General features: G+C 39.5%; 2 protein-coding genes across 11 annotated transcripts in view; one reads left to right on the forward strand and one right to left on the reverse strand.

The window, feature by feature from the left end:
* Nucleotides 1-1,912, forward strand: part of Spata9 (spermatogenesis associated 9) — a 32,634-nt gene extending 30,722 nt beyond the window's left edge. For all 8 annotated transcript variants that reach the window (XM_076927019.1, XM_076927012.1, XM_076927015.1 and 5 more), the window contains one exon: nt 1,437-1,912. In XM_076927019.1, coding sequence (XP_076783134.1) covers nt 1,437-1,721 — 285 coding nt within the window. In that variant the 3' untranslated portion in view covers nt 1,722-1,912. The remainder of the gene's footprint in view (nt 1-1,436) is intronic.
* On the reverse strand, nt 1,436-15,862 carry Rfesd (Rieske Fe-S domain containing). 3 transcript variants are annotated; one of them, XM_076927020.1, is made up of 4 exons: nt 15,365-15,862; nt 7,264-7,439; nt 7,135-7,169; nt 1,436-5,255 (listed from the first exon to the last, which is right to left on the reverse strand). In XM_076927020.1, the coding sequence occupies exons 2-4, from the start codon at nt 7,436-7,438 to the stop codon at nt 4,992-4,994; spliced, it is 474 nt and encodes a 157-aa protein (XP_076783135.1). In that variant the 5' UTR covers nt 7,439; nt 15,365-15,862; the 3' UTR covers nt 1,436-4,991. The 3 variants fall into 3 exon arrangements, with proteins under 3 accessions (XP_076783135.1, XP_076783136.1, XP_076783137.1); XM_076927021.1 differs by having other exon boundaries at nt 15,292-15,862; XM_076927022.1 differs by lacking the exon at nt 15,365-15,862 and adding an exon at nt 14,807-15,010.
* Nucleotides 15,863-19,667: the final 3,805 nt, after the last annotated feature.

Genomic DNA, 19,667 nt, shown 5'->3' on the forward strand with positions numbered 1-19,667 from the left:
CTCCCAAAACAGGTCTATTATCTGGGACCAAGCTTTCAGCCTACGAGCCTGTAGAGAACATTTCATATCCAAACCATAAGAGGAATAATCCAATGAGATGTAATGGTTTTAAATCCATACACATTGAAGGTTGGATCACTCAATCTTGGTAAACAAATACTGCATAGCATACACGGAGAGCTAATACTACAAGACTACTGTGTCAATCCTAGTGGGTGACTTCAGTATCCCTGCTCTCACCAGCACACAGATCATCGGGACAAAGAAACACTAGAGTTAAATACACTAAAGGTCAATGATTTAATAAATGTCTACAGAATATTCTATACAACAGTAGCAAAACACACATTCTTTTAATCAACACACAAAACACTTTTTAAAAACATTTTAAGCCATTAATACATGGTTTACACATCTAAAAAAAATGAGAAAGGAAGAAAAGGGAGGGAAGCAAAAACTATAGGACAATACAATCTTTGATAATACTTGATTATCTTTGAAATTGATTAGGTGAATAAAAAATCCTTAGTAATATACTTGCAAATTGAAATGTATATTAAAAACATCATCGTAATTGTCAATTTCATCTCAGGGATGTTAAGATGGATCTACATTTGTAAACCAATACATTTAATACAGTATTAAATAGAATTAAGACAAAAATGTCACGCTCATCTATATCAATGCAAAGGAAGCCTGTGAAATGAAATTATAACATTTGGGGAAAAAAATTGAAAGAACGGAACTTGAGGTCATTTAGGAGAATACAAAAGACACAAAGAAAAATATAGTATGTTTTATTTGATTGTGTGAAAATGTGAATGACTTTTAAAAAGACATAAGCTAGCAGAAGGACTACTAGGGACGGGCAAAGGACTGGTGAGGATGCAGAGGGCAAGATTAAGATGCAATGCAATATACATGCATGGAGCATCACTGTGATGCTGCCACGGAAGAGCACATAAGCAACATGCTGCTACAGTAAAGTTCCATGAGAAACGTAAAATGCTTTGAAATCTGAAGGAGAGAAAGGAAGCCCTGAGTGTTTACTGTCCTCATGTCATCTTGAGGCAGTTCTCCTGCAAGGCAAACTAGCGTAGTTCCGTTTAGCTCCTTGGAATAGCTGCTGTCCTTCACCCCTTGTGTCTGTCGTCCGCATCACTGGTGATGTAAAGTTGAAAGATTTAACTTGTGGCATTTCTCACTTCTGAAGTTTTTTTATGCATGTTTTATTTAAACACTTTTCCATATTTAGGATAAGGAATCAATCTACCACTTGCCATGAGTCAGGGTTTCCTTAAAGGAAGGGCTTTCTATATTAGAACATGTAGATTGACTATGTTAGACACATTGGTTTTTGTCTGTGGTTGTTAGTACTTTAAAAGGAAATTATTTTTCAACATTTTTGTTTTATTTTGTTTTGGATTTTGGTACAGGCGGTCTGTGTTAATGCTGTGCTGGCAAAAATAAAGAAGATTTTCCAGGAAGAAGAATCCATAAGGCAAAATAGAGACAGCGAGAGTTTTCGGAAAGCCTTCTCTGAGCCTGTGCTCCCGCAGCCCATGTTTTCTGAAGGTGAAATCAAAGCAAAACCTTACAGGTCATTGCCAGAGAAGCCAGAAAACCTTTTAGATCAACCCAAGCCTCCTGCCAACAAGCAAAGTAACAAGATCCAGGTTTTACATTCCGTGTTTGACCAATCGGCTGAACTGAATGAATGAGAAATACAGACACAAATACCACTTTAGAGAGCTCAATCATTATCTATCCACAAGTGATTTCGTCAGACATACCAGAAGACCAGTTTACATAAGTTGAATGCTCTTTTAAGAAGGGATAGAGCAGGGAAAACTATGACATCATCCTCTCGTATTTATATGGCACAGAAAATAAAATGAATCTTGATGTACAATGTATGGCTATCCAGTGTTTTTCATTTTACTTCTCATATGTATATGTGCACTTGTACAGGTCAGAAGACAGTATCAGATCTCCAGAGCATGGATGCTGGAAAGTGAACCAAGTCCTCTAGAAAAGCAGAACATCTCTTAACTACTGAGCTATCTTCCCAGCCCTGACCATTCAGTAATTTTAATAAGAAATTCATAATGTGTTGTTAGAACTTACACTGTGTTTATAATATGGATGTGCTCATAATTCATTTATATTTTTATTTAAGAAGTGTTTTGAATGTTCATCTGGAAAAGAAATTTCCATAACAAAATGTTATTTTGGTGCAGGAAAAGATGACCCAACAGTTATGAGCACTTGCTGCTCTTACAGAGAACCAAGATTTGGTTCTTAGCATCCGCATGGTAGCTCACAACTTTGTAAACTGCAGTCACTGGGGATCTAACACTCTCTTCTGGCTTCCGCCCACACCAGGTAAGTGTGGTGCACATACATACAGGCAGACAAAAACTTTAAAAAATGGTACACATCTTTTTCAGAGACTGTGATGACCTTATAACTGACTTGTGAAGTTATGAAGGACGTGACCTTTATAGATACCATAAATTTGTAAAAACAAAATGTTACTTGCGAATCTGATGAGATTCTTTCTGTATGTTAGGATGGGATGTTATAAGGTGGGAGTTGTTCTTTAATAATGGAGTTTGGCTACATCCTCATTCTAACTCTGAATTCCTGGATCAAATGACCCTTCTTCCTCAGCCCCGAGAAGCCAGGACTATAGGGCTAATGCCATTGGACCTGGCAAAGTGACCACTTTCATTTTCAAATTTAAAGACACAGATTAAGAACAGGAAACCTAGTCTATATTAGTCATCACTGTACCGGCTCCTGACAGAAGTGCTGCTGTACTTGCCTCTATAAACCAAGACCCTAGTTCTTGCCTAAAGGAATGACTTTAGTTTCTTCGAGGCACTTTACATTCTAATCCATCATAAGATTTTGTGGCCATTCAAGAAATAATAGGTTGGTATGAACTCCCCTCAGAGACAACACATTTTCTGAATCCCATGAGTAACTAACTAACTGCTGGTGTAAACATTGTTGAAAAAGCTCAAGCCTAGCTTATTAGCATTTTTAGAAATAAGTAACAAATATCTTCTGTCATGTAACCCATATCCCCAAAGAAAAGGTGAAGTACTACTGTACAGCAAAAGGGATAAGCACTGTGGGTGCTGGGAATCAAATCGCAGTCCTCTCAAAGGGAGCAGTGCTCGCAGCACTGAGCCATCTCCAGGCCTCTCGTTGATCTTTACAACAACCAATCAACAGCTCTTTAAAATGTTAAGTCCTTAATCCACCCCACATCATGAAAATTCCTATGCTTTTGAGATTTGGTTGTATTTTTAACAGTCTTCATGCTGAATTCATAACCTACATATCCTTTCTGGCCCCATTTACATTTTGCAGAGTGCTAAATTCGGCATGACAGACCCCCAGGGTGTGGCTCTAACTCCTGAATAACAAGTATGATATGGGTCCCAGGCAGCCAGAACAGCACTAGCCACAACTAACTGATGTACTAAAACAGGGTATACCAAGAGAACATCAACCCTGCTTGTAAACTCTGAGGAACAAATACAGTAGCCTCTGCTGTCTACACATTTATGGGAAACCGTACACACATACACAATGTTCTCTAAAATTCTTTTAAACTTGATTTGTAAGTGTCATGTATGTAATGTTCTTTGGTTTGATGACTCAGAGACTCCACATATGTCTTGGCTAGGATGTCACTGTGTGTGGCTTTTTAATGTCAAGAATCAGCCCTTATAAGAGACAGGTCAAGCTAAGTTTTACTGGGTCTTCACATATAGCACTCCCCAGCCCCCTTCTTGATAGGCTCTCACTATGTAGTGCTGGCTGCCTAAAGCTCGCTGCGTAGACCAGGTTAGCCTCTAACTCACAGAGATCCTTCTACCTCTGCCTCAGAATGCTGGAATTAGTGGTGTGTAACACCACAAATAGCTTTAAATTTCTCATTTTTAAGTTAAACATATATATTTGCCTCAATTATTGGTGACAGTTTTTTGGTTTTTTGTTTTTTTTTCCGAGACAGGGTTTCTCTGTGTAGCCCTGGCTGTCCTGGAACTCACTCTGTAGACCAGGCTGGCCTCGAACTCAGAAATCCGCCTGCCTCTGCCTCCCAAGTGCTGGGATTAAAGGCATGCGCCACCACCACCCGGCAGTGACAGTTTTAACATGTAAAATATGTGCTAAACATTTGTAAGCAAAAGTATAATACACAATTAAAATTCAAGGATCTCAGTGTGTTTAAATTTTACCTTTAAAATTGTAAAAACCATAATTAAGTACAGGAAGTCAGCGATCTGTGAACACAGCAACGCAAGGGGAACAGAGGGCTGCTGGGAACTGACTGAGTCTGAATTATGAAAACTTTCCAAAATAAAACATGCTGTGATCGGGAAAGCATGTCTTTGCCCCATTTATATTTTTCCTGCTGTTTTCTGCTTTATCTGTTATCAACTGTGTTTACTCTAAGTTACTTTTATGCTTCTTAAACTGATCATCTCCGGCTGATAGCGTACAGATTCCAATCAGTACTTATCCTGAGAAAGACGGAATGGATTCTGTTGATCTAAGGGGGGAGGGCTGAAATCATACTAAAGTAAATGTGCTTTTAAGCTTCTCAAATTTAAGACTTTAAAAAATACCTTTTATTTTTATGTGTAAATGACTTGTATGTGCAGGTACCCACAGAGATCAGAAGACGGCATCAGATCCCTTGGAGGGGGCGTCACAGATCACAGGGGGCTTTGAGCCAACTTGATATGAGTGCTAGGGACTGAATTCAGGTGTTCTGAAAGAACAGCAAGAGCTCTTAGCCACTGGCCCGCCTCTCCAGCCCTGACAGGACACATGTACCTATATCGGAAAAAAAAAAAAAAAAATCCATCTTTGGATCTTTGGTACTGAAACAAATATTTTACTTTAAAATATTTTCAAACATACACACATTTTTTTTTTTTTTTTTTTTTTTTGCTGCTGTACATTTTTTATCAGGAAGAACTCTGAATCACTTTGAATTCTCCAGTGGCATAATAATCAGAGTCACATTTAAAAGGTTCCTTAGAAAGGGTCACATAAATATTGCCATTATCCACCGTCACATTATGAATCCTTTGCTTGACTCCTTTGGAGCACCACTTGGGTTTTGCTGATGGGTCTTTAGGATTTATAGACTGGTATAATCCTTCTCCTGTTGCCAAAGTGATTTTGTATTTATGCCAGGGACAAACTATACATGACTGTCCATTGAAATCCTGGAGGGGAAAAGATAACAGATTTAATAATTTAACACAGGAGAACTAAGCTATAGAGCAGCACTAAGAGGAGCAGCATGTACCAGTGAGCTGAGGCAAGAGGCTCTCGAGCTTTAAGCCAGCCTGGACTTAAGAGTGTCTCACAAACAAAAAGGAGTCTGCCACTGAGAGAGCTCTGTGGGTGAAGGCACGCTGTGATTTCAGCCCCAGAAACCCACAGATAGCCTTGTGGAGGCTGCTCCCACACACAAATAAGTAGATAAACACAACAAATGGACAGAAGGCCTTGTCTCCCCCTCCTACCTACACGTTATTCACCACAAAGCAAACCTAATCAGAGGACAATCAAGCCCCTTCTGTAGCTAGAACTTGGTGAGCTGGAGCCCCAGCAAGGGAGACCTAGCTGGGAAGACCTCATGCCTCATAGCGGGTAGATATCTACATTAATGTCACTTCGTTGGCAGAAAGGGGGCAGGGCTTCTAGTGCCTCCAGAGGAATTTTCACTAGCTTCCAGAAGAATTATAATGCCTAGGCATTACTAATGGCATGCATGCAAGGGTAATAGACAAGCAATTTGTGATCTGCACTTTTAATGTCCCAATGAAATGCTGCCAAGCCTTAAAGAACACGGGCAGCACCTGGCTCTGCATTAAAGACAGCTGCCTGTTTAAATTCAGTAAGCACTGGAGGACTAGGGTTATGTATGTCTAAGAGGCTCCAACATGCCAAGAGTGCTGGGCTGTGGCTCACATACTGAGTGGTAAGTTCTTTATAGCTGACAATGCTAGAGACAATTCTATAGCATTCTCAACAACATGTGCTTACAGCCCATTACACCAGACCCTGACGGTTCCTAATACAGGTTCCCATAGAGGTAGCAGCAAATAGTGACTTTTTTCTTTTTCTTTCTTTTTTTTTTTTTTTCCGAGACATGGTTTCTCTGTGTACCCCTGGCTGTCCTGGAACTCACTCTGTAGACCAGGCTGGCCTCGAACTCAGAAATCTGCCTGCCTCTGCCTCCCAAGTTCTGGGATCAAAGGCGTGTGCCACCACCACCTGGCTGATATAATCATAACAAATTCGTGCCCTATATTTGGAACAGGAGCATATATGGTTACCATGCAGGCTTGTATTTTATAGCAATTAAACAAAACAAAGCAAACAATACAAAACAAGCAAACAAATGGAAGACAGAAATTAGATAACTAGTTTCGGAGTATAAAAAAGTGAAGGTAATTTCCCCAAATTCTTCAGGCACTATTTCAAAAGTTGGTTTTTCTCAAATACTTTGAAAACCTTTTATTTTATTGAATATTATTATTATAATATTATATTGGATAATACCCTTTATTATATTGGAAATACATACAAAATTCAAAGTATACAATATATAAGAATGAATGTTTTAGAAATGCAAACTCATTGGAACTACTCCATTTGCTCTTAATATTCACAAACACAGTTAATATCCCTCCACATCAGCACAGATAGGCCCGCTTCATTAATTTAATGGGTGCACAATGTTCCAAGGCATGGCTGTGTTATATGTTTTTTTATATTAATAAAAAATCTTAAATGATCTTAAATTTTTCATTATAATGATATTGCAACAAGCTTTTCCTGTATATAATTAAACATTTGTGCAATTATATTCACAGAGTAGGTAAGAGAATATTTGTTAGTTCAAAGGACATACTTGTTATTCATCTAGAAAATGGTTTTCTTTATATTTTAAGCTATAAATAGGTAAGAATAATGACAATCATCTTGAAAGCACTAAAGTGGAATTGAATGAAATTATCAATCTTTGAATAAAGAATAAAATAAGAATATAGAAAAAATTTGAGTTTGTTTTAGAGTAAATTTAATTTTACATACCTCAATTTCTCCTAAGTGTAAGGGCCCTCCAGAATCTGAAAAGGAATTGATATATCTAAGTCACTAAATTGGATTTTGATAGTTTTGTGATAAACAAGTACAAATTCTATAAATGGAAACAAATCTCACGGTAGCAGCGAATGTCCATGGCGTGATATTCCCCTTTGTGGTAGAAAATGACCACTTCTCTGTCATGGACAACAGCTGTCATTCTTTCTGATTTTCTAATGTCCTCTTCTCTGCCAACACAGACGGAAGTATATTTCTTTTTTTCCTCATCTTGTTCAGAGCTTTCAGAGTCCATGCTATTTAATGTGGAGAGGAAGGGATGCAAGGAGAAGAGAAGAGGGGGAAAAAGAAGAAGGAAAACACTGTAAGTGTTCCTTTCTAGTCTCGATCTCTTGAAATTAATGAATGTATTTTTCTATAGCTGTATAGAACAAAATATTTATTCATCTTTACCTTGACTTAGGGTCCTAACATCCACCAAACCAAGGAAGACTCCCCACTGTCAGGGAAGACATGGGTTACTTTCAATACTTAAAAAGGGAATTTTGGAGCAGATACATAAGCCTGAAGAGACTAAAGCTTCATTGCACTTTCATGCCTTAATATCCAGTTGTTCTCTGAACTGTCTTACTCTGCTAAAGGAGTCCCGTGGATGCCCTGACGAAGTGGCTCACTTGAAGTGCGTGAACACATAGCCAACTTTTGTGTATCCAACTAGGTAACTACTCTGTACAAGGGAAGTACGAACAGATTGTTCTATATTCACAAACAGACACTAAGATGATTTCCCCCCCTTTGATTAACTTATACAAGAAGATTACAGGTCATGAACTTTTTTTCTTAGAATTCAGCCTTTTTTTTTTTTTTTTTTTTTTTTTACCTCAGTGGCTCATGTATACCCTAAGACTATACACTCTGCTGACTTTATGTGAGAAGAGCCATCTTGACACATCATTGTTGGGGTTTCAGGACCCTTATGTGACTTCACAAAGCAAGCTCATCCACTAACAGAAAATGCTAAAATGTTAAAGTACAGGGTCCTGTAGGTACCTGGACTAGTACTATTTATATATTCATTATCAAGCATGCCATGTAGGACACAGTCCTTGAGAGGGCAGAAGGCTTACATGTCCTAACTCCCAGAGTGCCACCACATAGTCATTGATTAGAAAGCATTCATAAAATATTAATTTCTAATCAGGAGAAAACTTTGAAAGAGAATTTGAAGATAGCTGATTTGTAATTCTGTGTGTGGCTTTTGAAGATACCACCCTGGTCATTCCTCAAGAAGCCTCTCTGTTGGTGTTGTGAATGGCTGTGATTAGATGTTACCATGACACTGTCACATCTGTCATAAACCTTGAATTTTCTTACATAATAAAGGAATTAAATGGCTTTCTGATCAATGACTATATGGTGGCACTCTGGGAGTTAGGACATGCAAGCCTTCTGCCCTCTCAAGGACTGTGTCCTACATGGCATGCTTGATAATGAATATATAAATATGAGTGACACATTAAAGTAAACATGATGAAATTATACTGGGTAACCTGTGAAAGAAAGTGACTGGGTGAGGACATTTTGCAAAGAATGGACTGTAGACTCACTGAGATAATCAAGTTGAAGCCCCTACACTAAAACAAGCCTGATGTGTGAGGAGAATTCCATACTGAAGAAAGAGCAAACTTGGTTAACCTGAGGAACCAAATATAAACTGGAAAACAATGTGCAAGACTGGCTAACACATTTGGCTAGAGGTAAAACTAGTTGTAGAGCACCGATGGGGAGAGAGAGAGGAGACACTTCTAGCACTGGGAAGTCACTAAGTGAAGTTTTACATGGTAAAAACAGTGCTCCAGGCTCTCTGGAAAACAAATGGTAACAGAACTGGTATAAAAGCACAGATGATAGAAAGTTGCTACAGGCAGCAAAGCACCAGAGCCAGAATGTTTCTGATGTGGGAGGAGTAACCAATACCTAAAGCCCCTCCCATTTACAGGACAGGTGGAAGACACCGAGAGGCAAGACCAGCACAGAGAGGGAAGGCCGCACCTAATGACTGCATGCAACTAATTCATTCTTTATGATTTCACCTGCCTGAAATACAGGTAAGTAATAAAGGCAGTCAATGAGACAAAAATCACTAAATAATATAATGAAAAAACCCAAAGCTGCATTGTTCTAAAACTGGTTGTTAGCAAAAAGCTCAAACTATCCCGCCCCCCCCTTTTGTAAACTGACTTATTTTTTAATACCTCCCAAAAGCCAAATATTGGTTATAATCTAACTAAAGGTTTATATCTATATATAACATAGTCATTTTAGGTCTCTTTTGCCTAAATTTCTAAGTTTTGTCTGGCATTTCACTCTTTGGGCCAAATGTAGAAGTTAATTAAAATGTGAAGAAAAAAATCAGGACTAAGAAATTACTCAATATTATTCATAGAGACAGTCTCAAATGCTATAGCTATGACCCACCCTCAAAAATAGCTATTATGTCCACTCAACAGATGTTCTTCAAGATGCAAAGTTACAGATGTTTATAAGGTGTACTTGTTTTTCAAACAGGTCTCATGTGTCTAAATCAGGTCTCCTGTTCCTGATCTTTCTGCCTCCATGTCCCTGTTACAGGCCTTAGCTACCACACCAGGATTATGCAGTGCTTGGGATCAAATTCGGAGCTCTGTGTGGACATGGTAAGAACTTTAACAACTAAGCTATCTCTCTCTCTAGCACTAAATGCTATGTGTGTGCTTTCAATACCCAATAATTCTTTGATCATCTTAAAAAACCTCAAAATAAGTTTACATTGGACATAACCTTCTAAATCCAAATGAAATAATTCTAAAGTTTTGAAGCAATCCTAAGTTTTACTTCAGTTATTTTTGATTCCCTCTTTTAAAAAGTTATATGAATGGGTGTTTTGCTTGCATGTGTTCGTGCACCTCATCTTCATACTGGGCTGGTGCTTTAGGACAGTATCAGATCCCTGGAGCTGGAGCTACAGAGGACTGCATGAACCACATGGGGGCTGAAAATCAAACCTGGGTCCTCTGGAAGAACAGCCAGTGCACTTAAACCACTGAGCCACTGCTTTAGCCCCTGTCAATTTTATAATTGTATGAATTTGTTGTCACGCCCTGCTTGTCCAGCAAGGAAGATGCGACAAACGGGATCCTTCTCAACAACCTTTATTGGAAGCCCTCTTTTAGATTTCTTGGGAGAGACCTCGAATGACCAGAATGGGCTTCTTATATACCCCCAGCACTGGGCGTGGCAAAGCACATGGAGGTGTCTGATTGGTCAATCTGCAATGCCTCATTAGCATACTCATTAGCATACCCCAACCGGGAGGGGTGATTGGCCAGGTTCGTGGTACCCTAGTGGTACCTCATTTCCATGCCCCGTTCAGGAGGGGCTGGAGTCAAATTCCTGATAGTTCTACCAGAGCCTAAGCAGCCGCCATCTTGGATTGCGCCTCAGAGCAGCTGATGCGCGAATGCCAGTCAAAACTGCAGCGCTGTCAGCTGCTTTGAGGCGGGGGCGCTGCTTCCCTCAGCTGGCAGCCTTTTCAAAGCAGGCAGCCGCTTTTAGTCTGCGGTGCCGCTTTACCAAGCCGACAGACCTGCGGTGCCTTTAGCCAGCCGTCAGGTCTGCTGCTTACAATTTGTCATTACAGTATGAGGCTTACAACTTTGCCTTATGTAAGATAAAGAATTACATATGGAAAGGAAATGAAGTAAAAATTACGTCACATATTTTCAGCAAAGCCGGGCGGTGGTGGCGCATGCCTTTAATCCCAGCACTTGGGAGGCAGAGGCAGGCGGATTTCTGAGTTCGAGGCCAGCCTGGTCTACAGAGTGAGTTCCAGGACAGCCAGGGCTACACAGAGAAACCCTGTCTTGAAAAACCAAAAAAAAAAAAAAAAAATTATCAGCAGAAACTGCTATTAAACACACTAAGAAGTGTACTATGAAATACTCTTGGCATTAAAAATATACAGTTGTCTAAAATTGAAAATACCTTCTAAACTACACTGATACTGCCACATTCATAAGAACTTAGCTCACCTCTTACTTGGCCAAACAGGAAGCTATCATATTGGATAATTTCAGATTGAGGTTGACATTTTGTGTATATGTACCCACGTATCTAACTTGTTTAAAGGAGAACTTGACCCTAGATTATATAGCTCTAACCCATAAACCTTACAATGTTAGGAAGTAAAAACTATGACTCATTTAAAAGCAAGTTTATAAAAACAGAAAACATTTACTTAGGGATAAAACCCTTAGTGAGTTTATTAGAAGGGAGCTTTAAAAAAGGGAATTCAGCCGGGCGGTGGTGGCGCATGCCTTTAATCCCAGCTCTTGGGAGGCAGAGACAGGCTGATTTCTGAGTTCAAGGCCAGCCTGGTCTACAGAGTGAGTCCAGGACAGCCAGGGCTACACAGAGAAACCCTGTCTTGAAAAACCAAAAAAATAAATAAATAAATAAATAAAATAAAAAATAAAAAAGGAACTACTGTGGAATTCACAGCCAACCATTGCTCTAATTAACCTAGTTGGGCTGGGATGCAGCTCAGTGGTAAAGAATGGGCAGACATAGCATCTATCCTACCACGTGGGGAGGGGGGAGGCTTAACTTAGCATTTAACTGTTGTGATGGTTTGAACAGGAATGGTCCCATAGACTCATGTGCTTGAATGCTTGCTCCTTAAGGAGTGGTACTATTAGGAGGTGTATCCTTGTTGGCATAGGTGTGGCCTTGTTAGAGGAAGTGTGTCACTGTGGAGATGAGCTTTGAGGTCTCATATCTGCTCAAACTAGGCCTAATGTGGGAGTTCCTTCTTGTTGCTTGTGGATGAAGATGTAGAACTCTCAGCTCCTTTTTCGGCACCATGTCTGACTGTATGCTGCCATGTTTCCCACCATGATAATGGATTAAACTTCTGAACTACATGTAAGCCAGCCCCAATTAAATATTTTCTTTTATATTTGCTGTGGTCATGGTGTTTCTGCACAGCAATAAAACCCAAATTAAGACAACTGTTACATGAAAAACTAAGATATATGCTGTTTTAAAAAATTATTCCACAATAGAATAGCGAAAATAATTTTGACCAAAAAAGCAAGGGGCCAGTTGTGGTGGCATACATCTTTAATCCCAGCCTCTGAGTTCAAGGCTAGACTGGTCTACATAGTGAGTTCCAGACTGGCCAGAGATATATAGTAAGACTCTATCTTAAAAGAAAGGGTAAAGGGGACATTACCATCATTGGGGGGTGGGGGGAGGTTATTTGTGGTTGACAGGAAGCTGGAACTTCCTGTTTGTCTGGTTATCCGGTTTGACTTTGATTTGGTCAAGCATACAAATTTCTAATGGGAACATTCACTTTTTTTGTTTGTTTGTTTGTTTTTTGAGACAGGGTTTCTCTGTGTAGTCCTGGCTGTCCTGGAACTCACTCTGTAGACCAGGCTGGCCTCGAACTCAGAAATCCGCCTGCCTCTGCCTCCCAAGTGCTGGGATTAAAGGCGTGCGTCACCACTTTCAAAGGTGGATCTACAGCCTTATCAGATTTCACAGAAAGAACTCAAAACCAAATGATAAGAAAACAATGAAACAAACAAGTAGAGAGAAGGGAAATAGGGTGAAGTAGAAGGAAAGAAATCATATTAAATTTGCCTACAAAATAAGATGCAGAATATATGAAGAATTCCTATGGACAGTGAGAAATGCCAAATAAGCAAAGAAAAAACATGGACAGAAGACATGACCAAACAGTTCACAGATGAGGAATTCCTCCTGTCCAATGGTCACATGTGAATATGTTTAACTGCATCCGGAAAGTGAAAGAAAATAGAAAGCAAATCCCAAGCTAGAATATTTCCATCCAGCAGACTGGCAAAAAAATGACGGGAGATTGGTAAGACTATAGCATAACCACCTGTGATGACATAAGTTAATGATGATGCAGCAAGCAGGGCATCACCCAGGAAAGCTGAACAGTCTTGACCCCATATCCCATTTGAGGAACGCAGGAAGAATGACTACACCAACAAAGGATAGGAAACAACACAGACCATTAGTAGTGAGATGAATAATTTGTATATCCATTCAATGAAATGCTGTACAGCAGAAGAAATGTACTCATTTTAAAGTGTGAACGTAAGCTTTCAGTTTTAATTATTAGTCTTGATATTTTGCCTGCATATATGTCTGCACACCATGTGCATGTCAGGTGTCATAAAAGGCTGGAAGAGGGTATCAGATCCCTGAGAACTGGAATTACAGTTTTAAATCACCATGTGGGTGCTGGGAATTGAGTCCCTGTCCTCTGGAAGAGCAGCAAGTACTCTTAACTGCTGAGGGATCTCTCCAGCCCCTATGAATATGTATTTATAGGATTAAACTAAAGAGAAAAGCAAAAGTAATAAAAATATTCTTAAAATCGTTGTTAATTCTTATATTTAAAGCTATTCTTTGTAGTATTTAAGTTGAATACTACTTTATGTCTTGGTTGTAAACTCAAGACAAAGTAGGGGTTTGTATTAGAGCATTTACCTGAACATATATAAAGAATCAATTCTTTCAGAATTTTGTATATCTTGTATCAAAACTTAGTACTAGATAAGAAGTTAGCCACCCCCAGCACACACCAAAAACTAACAAAAATCCAATAAATGTAGACTATCAAAGTTAACCACTCCCGACAAGCAAACAAATAAAAGCAAATACAAACTTCCCTCAAATTTCAGTATTTGAACAGAACACATTTACAAGGCTTGCCTCCAACCAAGAAAACTGTAGAGAACTCTGAAGGAGCTGATAAAGAAGGAACAGAGAGGGCTCTGTCTACTGATAACAGTTTCAGAGAAATATGATTAGAGCCTTGTACATGCTTAGGAAAGTATTACTTGTCAAATTATAGCTTTCCTTTTGTATCATTCATGGTATGTGATAATTATTTAAAATTAACACACATATTGTTCTTAATTAAATACTGCAAATATTACAATCCATTCAGACAATGAGTTCATGTGTTCACCTTTAAGAATTTAAATTTTGTTACTCTGACAAACTGTTCAGGCATGCCTAATATGCCTACATATAGTTCTTCTATTTAAAAAAAAAAAAAAGTAGAATCTTTTTAAAGAGTGTAGCTTTTTTGCACTGACATAAAATTGTATGTAGTTACAGCAATACAACCAGACATACACATACACCGTAGAATGATTAAATCTAGGTTATTGAAAAGCGAGTTGCTACACATAACTAACATATTGTGATAAGAACATTTTACATGCACTTAAGTTTTTCAAGAATACAAAACAGCATTAACCACAGTCACCATGTGTACAATAGAACTAAGATAAACAGATTCCTTTAACTAAACAAAACATAAATCAGACAACTACCCAGTTTGAGGAATAGATAATTTCCTTCTTTTAAAAATGTAGTTCTGCTCTACCATTGTCTTAAAAAAACAAACAAACTGTTTTTAGATCCCTAAAATTAGGTTTCTTAAAGTGAGAATTCTATATAAAACTACTTGTTTTAGGTAAGTGGATGGCCCAGCAGTTTTAAACACCTTTCTAATGTAGACAATTTACTCAAGTATACAGTCACTGGAGACAAAAGACATGAAATTAAAGGTACTCACACTCAAGTGTCACTCCTCTTGAGCAATGACTAAGGGGTTCTTACCAAGAGTGGGGACTTGTCCCACACATTATCACAATGCTTATCTCTAGGGTGACACTCTTGCTTTTAGGCTTGGGGAAGGGAAATGCTTTAGTCAGTAGCAGTCTGATGATAATAAATACATATGACTAGCTACATTTGACTACTGCTTGGACACTTTCACATGTAAATGTTCGTTCCTCCTCACAAAATTAAATATTCGTAAACTCATATGTTGCTTAGTTTAGCTTTTATGTAATTAGCAGCCAACAACTTGTAAAGGAAAAAAAAAATGTGGCCTGAAAGAAAATCATCTTGACAGCCATAAAAACCGTTCAGCAAAAATGTATAGAGAGCTTTATATTTGCAATGCATACGGGTATCAGAAAAGATGGTTCCGAATTTAAATCTAGGGAGGCTAATGCACAAGATTGTGTTCACAAATATTTAAAGGAAAACACTTGCCCAATGTGATGTAGCCATGCAGCTAACCAAATTACTGCCAGTGTCTGGTATTGAAGATGACAAGGAGTTTCACCTGGGTCTGAATCCCGGAATGCTTCCTAAGAGGCCTGTCCTTGATCATAGAGTGTGCAGATGAAAACCACGTTAATGCTGCTCTACGACATTCAGCTGGGTGCAACCACAGGAAACGCTAGGTTGGTAGCCACCCCCGTGGCTTCCGCAGTTCTAACACCAGCTTTATTTGCTAAGACAGCCCGCAGCCGCTAGACTGAGCGGCGCCAGGGACAGCAGCACTGCAAGCAGGAGCAGTCCCGACGGCCATCCCAGAAAAACACTCGCGGTGCATGCGACATCAGAAGGATTCGTTTCATAGTTTACGTGCACAAGTGCGGGGAAAGCGTATCTAAATGGCTGCAGGTCCCGGTTGCAGCCCAACTGTTCAAGGTGAACAGTTCACTGAGGCTGTTTCCGAAGGCAGAGCCATTGCGGAACGCCAGCCCAGGGATCAAACGCTCCCAGCTCCGACACGCTGCAGGAAGTCCAGGCCCGGCCGGTGGCCGACCGGAAGTAGCATACCAGAAGCTCCGCCCCCAACCCCTCCCCCCCAGTTCCCGCACCGCGAGAACCCAACCTACAACGCTGGGGTCCTTGCCCCGCCCTCTACACCCGGCTCGGCAGCCCCTGCGTCAGGCGCCTGCGTCTGGCGAGTTTCTGAGGGGGCGGAGCAAGGATTACGTGTCAGGAAGTACTGGCTCCCCACGCCACCCCACCCCCTAACTCAGGCGGGCTATGAGTTGGTTTGAGAGTGACAACTGTCCTACCCTGGTCTTCCACCCTAAGTGGCGTCATTTTCTCTTTTTTTAAGAACGATTATTGGTCTCACTCTAAATTTATCCAAATTTTAAATGTACCCAGCAATCTCATGCCTACGTGAAATAATACCTAGAACACAGGAAACTTTACAGTCATATACTGCATACCCAAAGGTCCAATTCCGTGTGTGATATGTGCTCTTTAATCTCTTTAACACAAGTAAATTACCGCTTGAGATACAAATAGGTTAAGTATATGTGTATACTAAAGCTTTTAAAAATTAGATTTAAGGGGAGAGAGAGGGTATGTTTTCACTTTCAATTTTTTTAACTACCTACTTCGATTTGGGTATTATATTAAAAGCAACACAATAAGAATTCCTCATTCTGTAGTCGACTGATTATATCTGACAAGACAGAGTAATCAGCCCTTAATACTTCTGCATCACTAGGTCTGTCAGATGATCCTGGGCCAGAAGGCTGAAGATCAGATGCTCCAACATTCTGTAATATAGGGACTGTCCATGTGTTCAATGGTCTCTATAAATTGGCTATGTTTTAGAAGCTATGCTTTGTGCTTCCCATAATTTCAGTTAACTCAGTCATTCTGGATTTCTGACAGGGTTGAAAACTTATAGTCTCATAGTCAATCCTAGCTATTTACTTTGAGAGAAAAGATTTGAGAGGATGGTTTTCAGCTGACATTCATTCTAAAGCCAAGAAAAAAAAAAAAAGCCAGATTCAGAACTAAGTCTTTTAGTTAAGAGAGATGACAGAGGTTCTGCTTAGTTAACAAAGTGATGGACTGGGTCTATCATGCACCTTACTGACACAAATTTGTATAATTATTCTCTAATTGTATTTTGAGAGACAAGTTTTATTTTAACAGAAAGGGTGATATGTAGGAGCTAAGGTGGGAGGGGTAAGGAGAGGAAGAGGAGGAGTAGGGAAAGGAGGAAGAGAAGGAGAGGAGGAGCTAGGTGATGAAAGAGAGAAAGGGGGGAGGGGACATGGAGGCAGATGTTCAAATGTCTCTGCCAGTCAAAGATAGTTGATATATCTAGGTTGGGTATTAGGTTACACTTCTGATTGATATTGAGCATTACCAAACTTATAAAGCCATTGGTTAACATTAAAAAAATTGTATAAAAGCAAAAAGGAGAAGGGGGTATGGAATAGGGGTTTTCTAGGGAGGGGAAATGTGGAAAGGGGATGGCATCTGAAATGTAAATAAAACAAAAAAAAAAAAAAAAAAAAAAAAAAAAAAGGATTCCTCATTCTGCGGGGCAGTGGTGGCACATGCCTTTAATCCCAGCATTTGTGAGGCAGAGGCCAGCAGATTTCTGAGTTTGAGGCCAGCCTGGTCTACAGAGTGAGTTCCAGGACAGCCAGGGCTACATAGAAAAACCCTGTATCGAAAAACCAAAAACCAACCAACCAAACAAACAAAAACAACAACAAAAAAGAATTTCTCATTCTTCTGCTTAGAGGTGAAAGCTACGCTAAATGAGTCTTATAGATTTGCAAGCGTTCTCTGTAAACCGGTACATGGCAAGCACTTGTAAAGCCAGCTACTGTGGGGGCTGAGGTGGATCACTTGATCACAAGTGTTGGGCAGCACAGAGACCCCATTTTAAAAAGGGGGGCCAGGAGGGCAATGGAGTAAGGGTGCTTGTAAACCTGGCAGCCTGAGTTGTAGCCCAGAGTCCATGGAATGATGAAGGAACTGACTCCACAAAGTATGCAGTAGCATGAATGTTTCTGCTCACACAGAGTAATAAAGATTTGTAAAACCAATGATTCTTTGATGCAATAGCTTATAACCTTGGCTAGGCTTTAGATGTGCCTAGGAATTAAAAACAAACAAACAAACAAACAAAAAAACCCACCAAAAAGCAAAAACAACTTTGCCCAGTATACTAGATCAATCAAGTAAACATCTTAGAAGAGATTCAATATATTTTTAATTTTCAAAATGATTCCACTGTGAACCCCAAATTGGACATTGAAACTTGTATTTAACATACTAACATAGTGATTTCAGTATCCCAAAGGACAAGGGAGCCTGAGACTCATTCATTTATCCTGGTGTGTTGCATATTTTTTTTTCTTTCAAGATAAAGTTTTGCTATGTTATCTAGGTTGGTCTCAGACTTGTGAGCTCAAGTGATTCTCTCAAATTACCCTCCAAGGTCTTTCAAGTCACAGCACTTACAGGTGTGTGTTAGGAGCCGTGTGAGCGTGATAGCATTGGCCATTAGAAGATGGCTCGGGCATTCTGTCCTCCCACAAGTAAACAACTAACTACGCAGGTGCAAAAGGCAAAAAGCGCGCCAAAGTCACTGCCCATCCCGGGGCATAATATGGGGTGATGAGTGAACAGCCAATCAGAAGTGAACACGCCACTCTAGGGTACATATAGCAGTGCCTTTTCCGGGCTTGGGGTCTTTTCCGCTTCTGCTGATACAAGAATAAAGCCTCGCTGTGGTAACCACCCGAACACTGCCTCACGTGTCTCTTTCGAGGGCGAAGGGGACACGGAGGGGCTCGGAACAGGTGTGTGCTGCTATATCTGGCTCATCAAAATATTTACAGAATAAACAAAACAACAATAAATAAAACAGAGAAGCCCAGAATAATAGCTAGTGTTAGTTTTCTTTATACTATTCTGTTCACTATATAATTTTAGGATAACCAGTAATATTTTATAGAACAATGTTTGTCTTGGTTAGGGTTTTACTGTTGTGAACAGACACTATGACCAAGGAAATCTTATAAAGAACACTTAACTGGGGCTAGTTTACAGGTTCAGAATTTCAGTCTATTATCATCAAGGCAGGAACATGGCAGTGTCCAGGCAGATAAGGATCTGGAGGAGCTGAAAGTTCTACATCTTCATCCAAAGCTGGACAGGAGAAGGGTCAACTAGAACAAGGGTCTTAAAGGCCACATCTACAAAGGCACACTTCCTCCAACAAGGCCACACCCACTCCAACAAGGCCACACCTCCTAATAGTGCCAATCCAGAGCCAAGCATATTCAAACCACCACAATGTTCCTTTTCGCCATTGATCAAACACTGGGTAATTATCACTTTCAAAAGTATAAAAAATTGAAATAATATTTGCTTTATCTACCAGCAGTCTTAATTTCTGAAAATATTTATTTTATGTGTCTGTTTGTGTGCTTGTGTGTGTATGTGTGTATATATATATATATATATCCCACATGCATGTAAGCACCCTCAGAGGTCAGAAGAGAGTATTAGAGCTTCTGAAATTGGAACTACAAGTGGTTGTAAGCTGCCATGTGTGTGTTAAGTCTTCTGCATGAGCTCCTAGAAGATGTACCCTCTCTCTAGCCCCTGTCCCCAGTTCTGTTTGAGACACATGGAGCACACATTCAGTTTGTGTCACCAAATGATTAAATAAAATTTTCAGTTAGAAATGAAAAGTTTTCTTTTGCTTAGCCTAATCTGACATTTTACATTTTTAAATTCATTATATATATATATATATATATATATATATATATATATATATCCTTTGTCTACATGTATGTCAG

Source organism: Arvicanthis niloticus, chromosome 29, assembly GCF_011762505.2.
Source record: "Arvicanthis niloticus isolate mArvNil1 chromosome 29, mArvNil1.pat.X, whole genome shotgun sequence".
Taxonomy (NCBI): Eukaryota; Metazoa; Chordata; class Mammalia; order Rodentia; family Muridae; genus Arvicanthis; species Arvicanthis niloticus.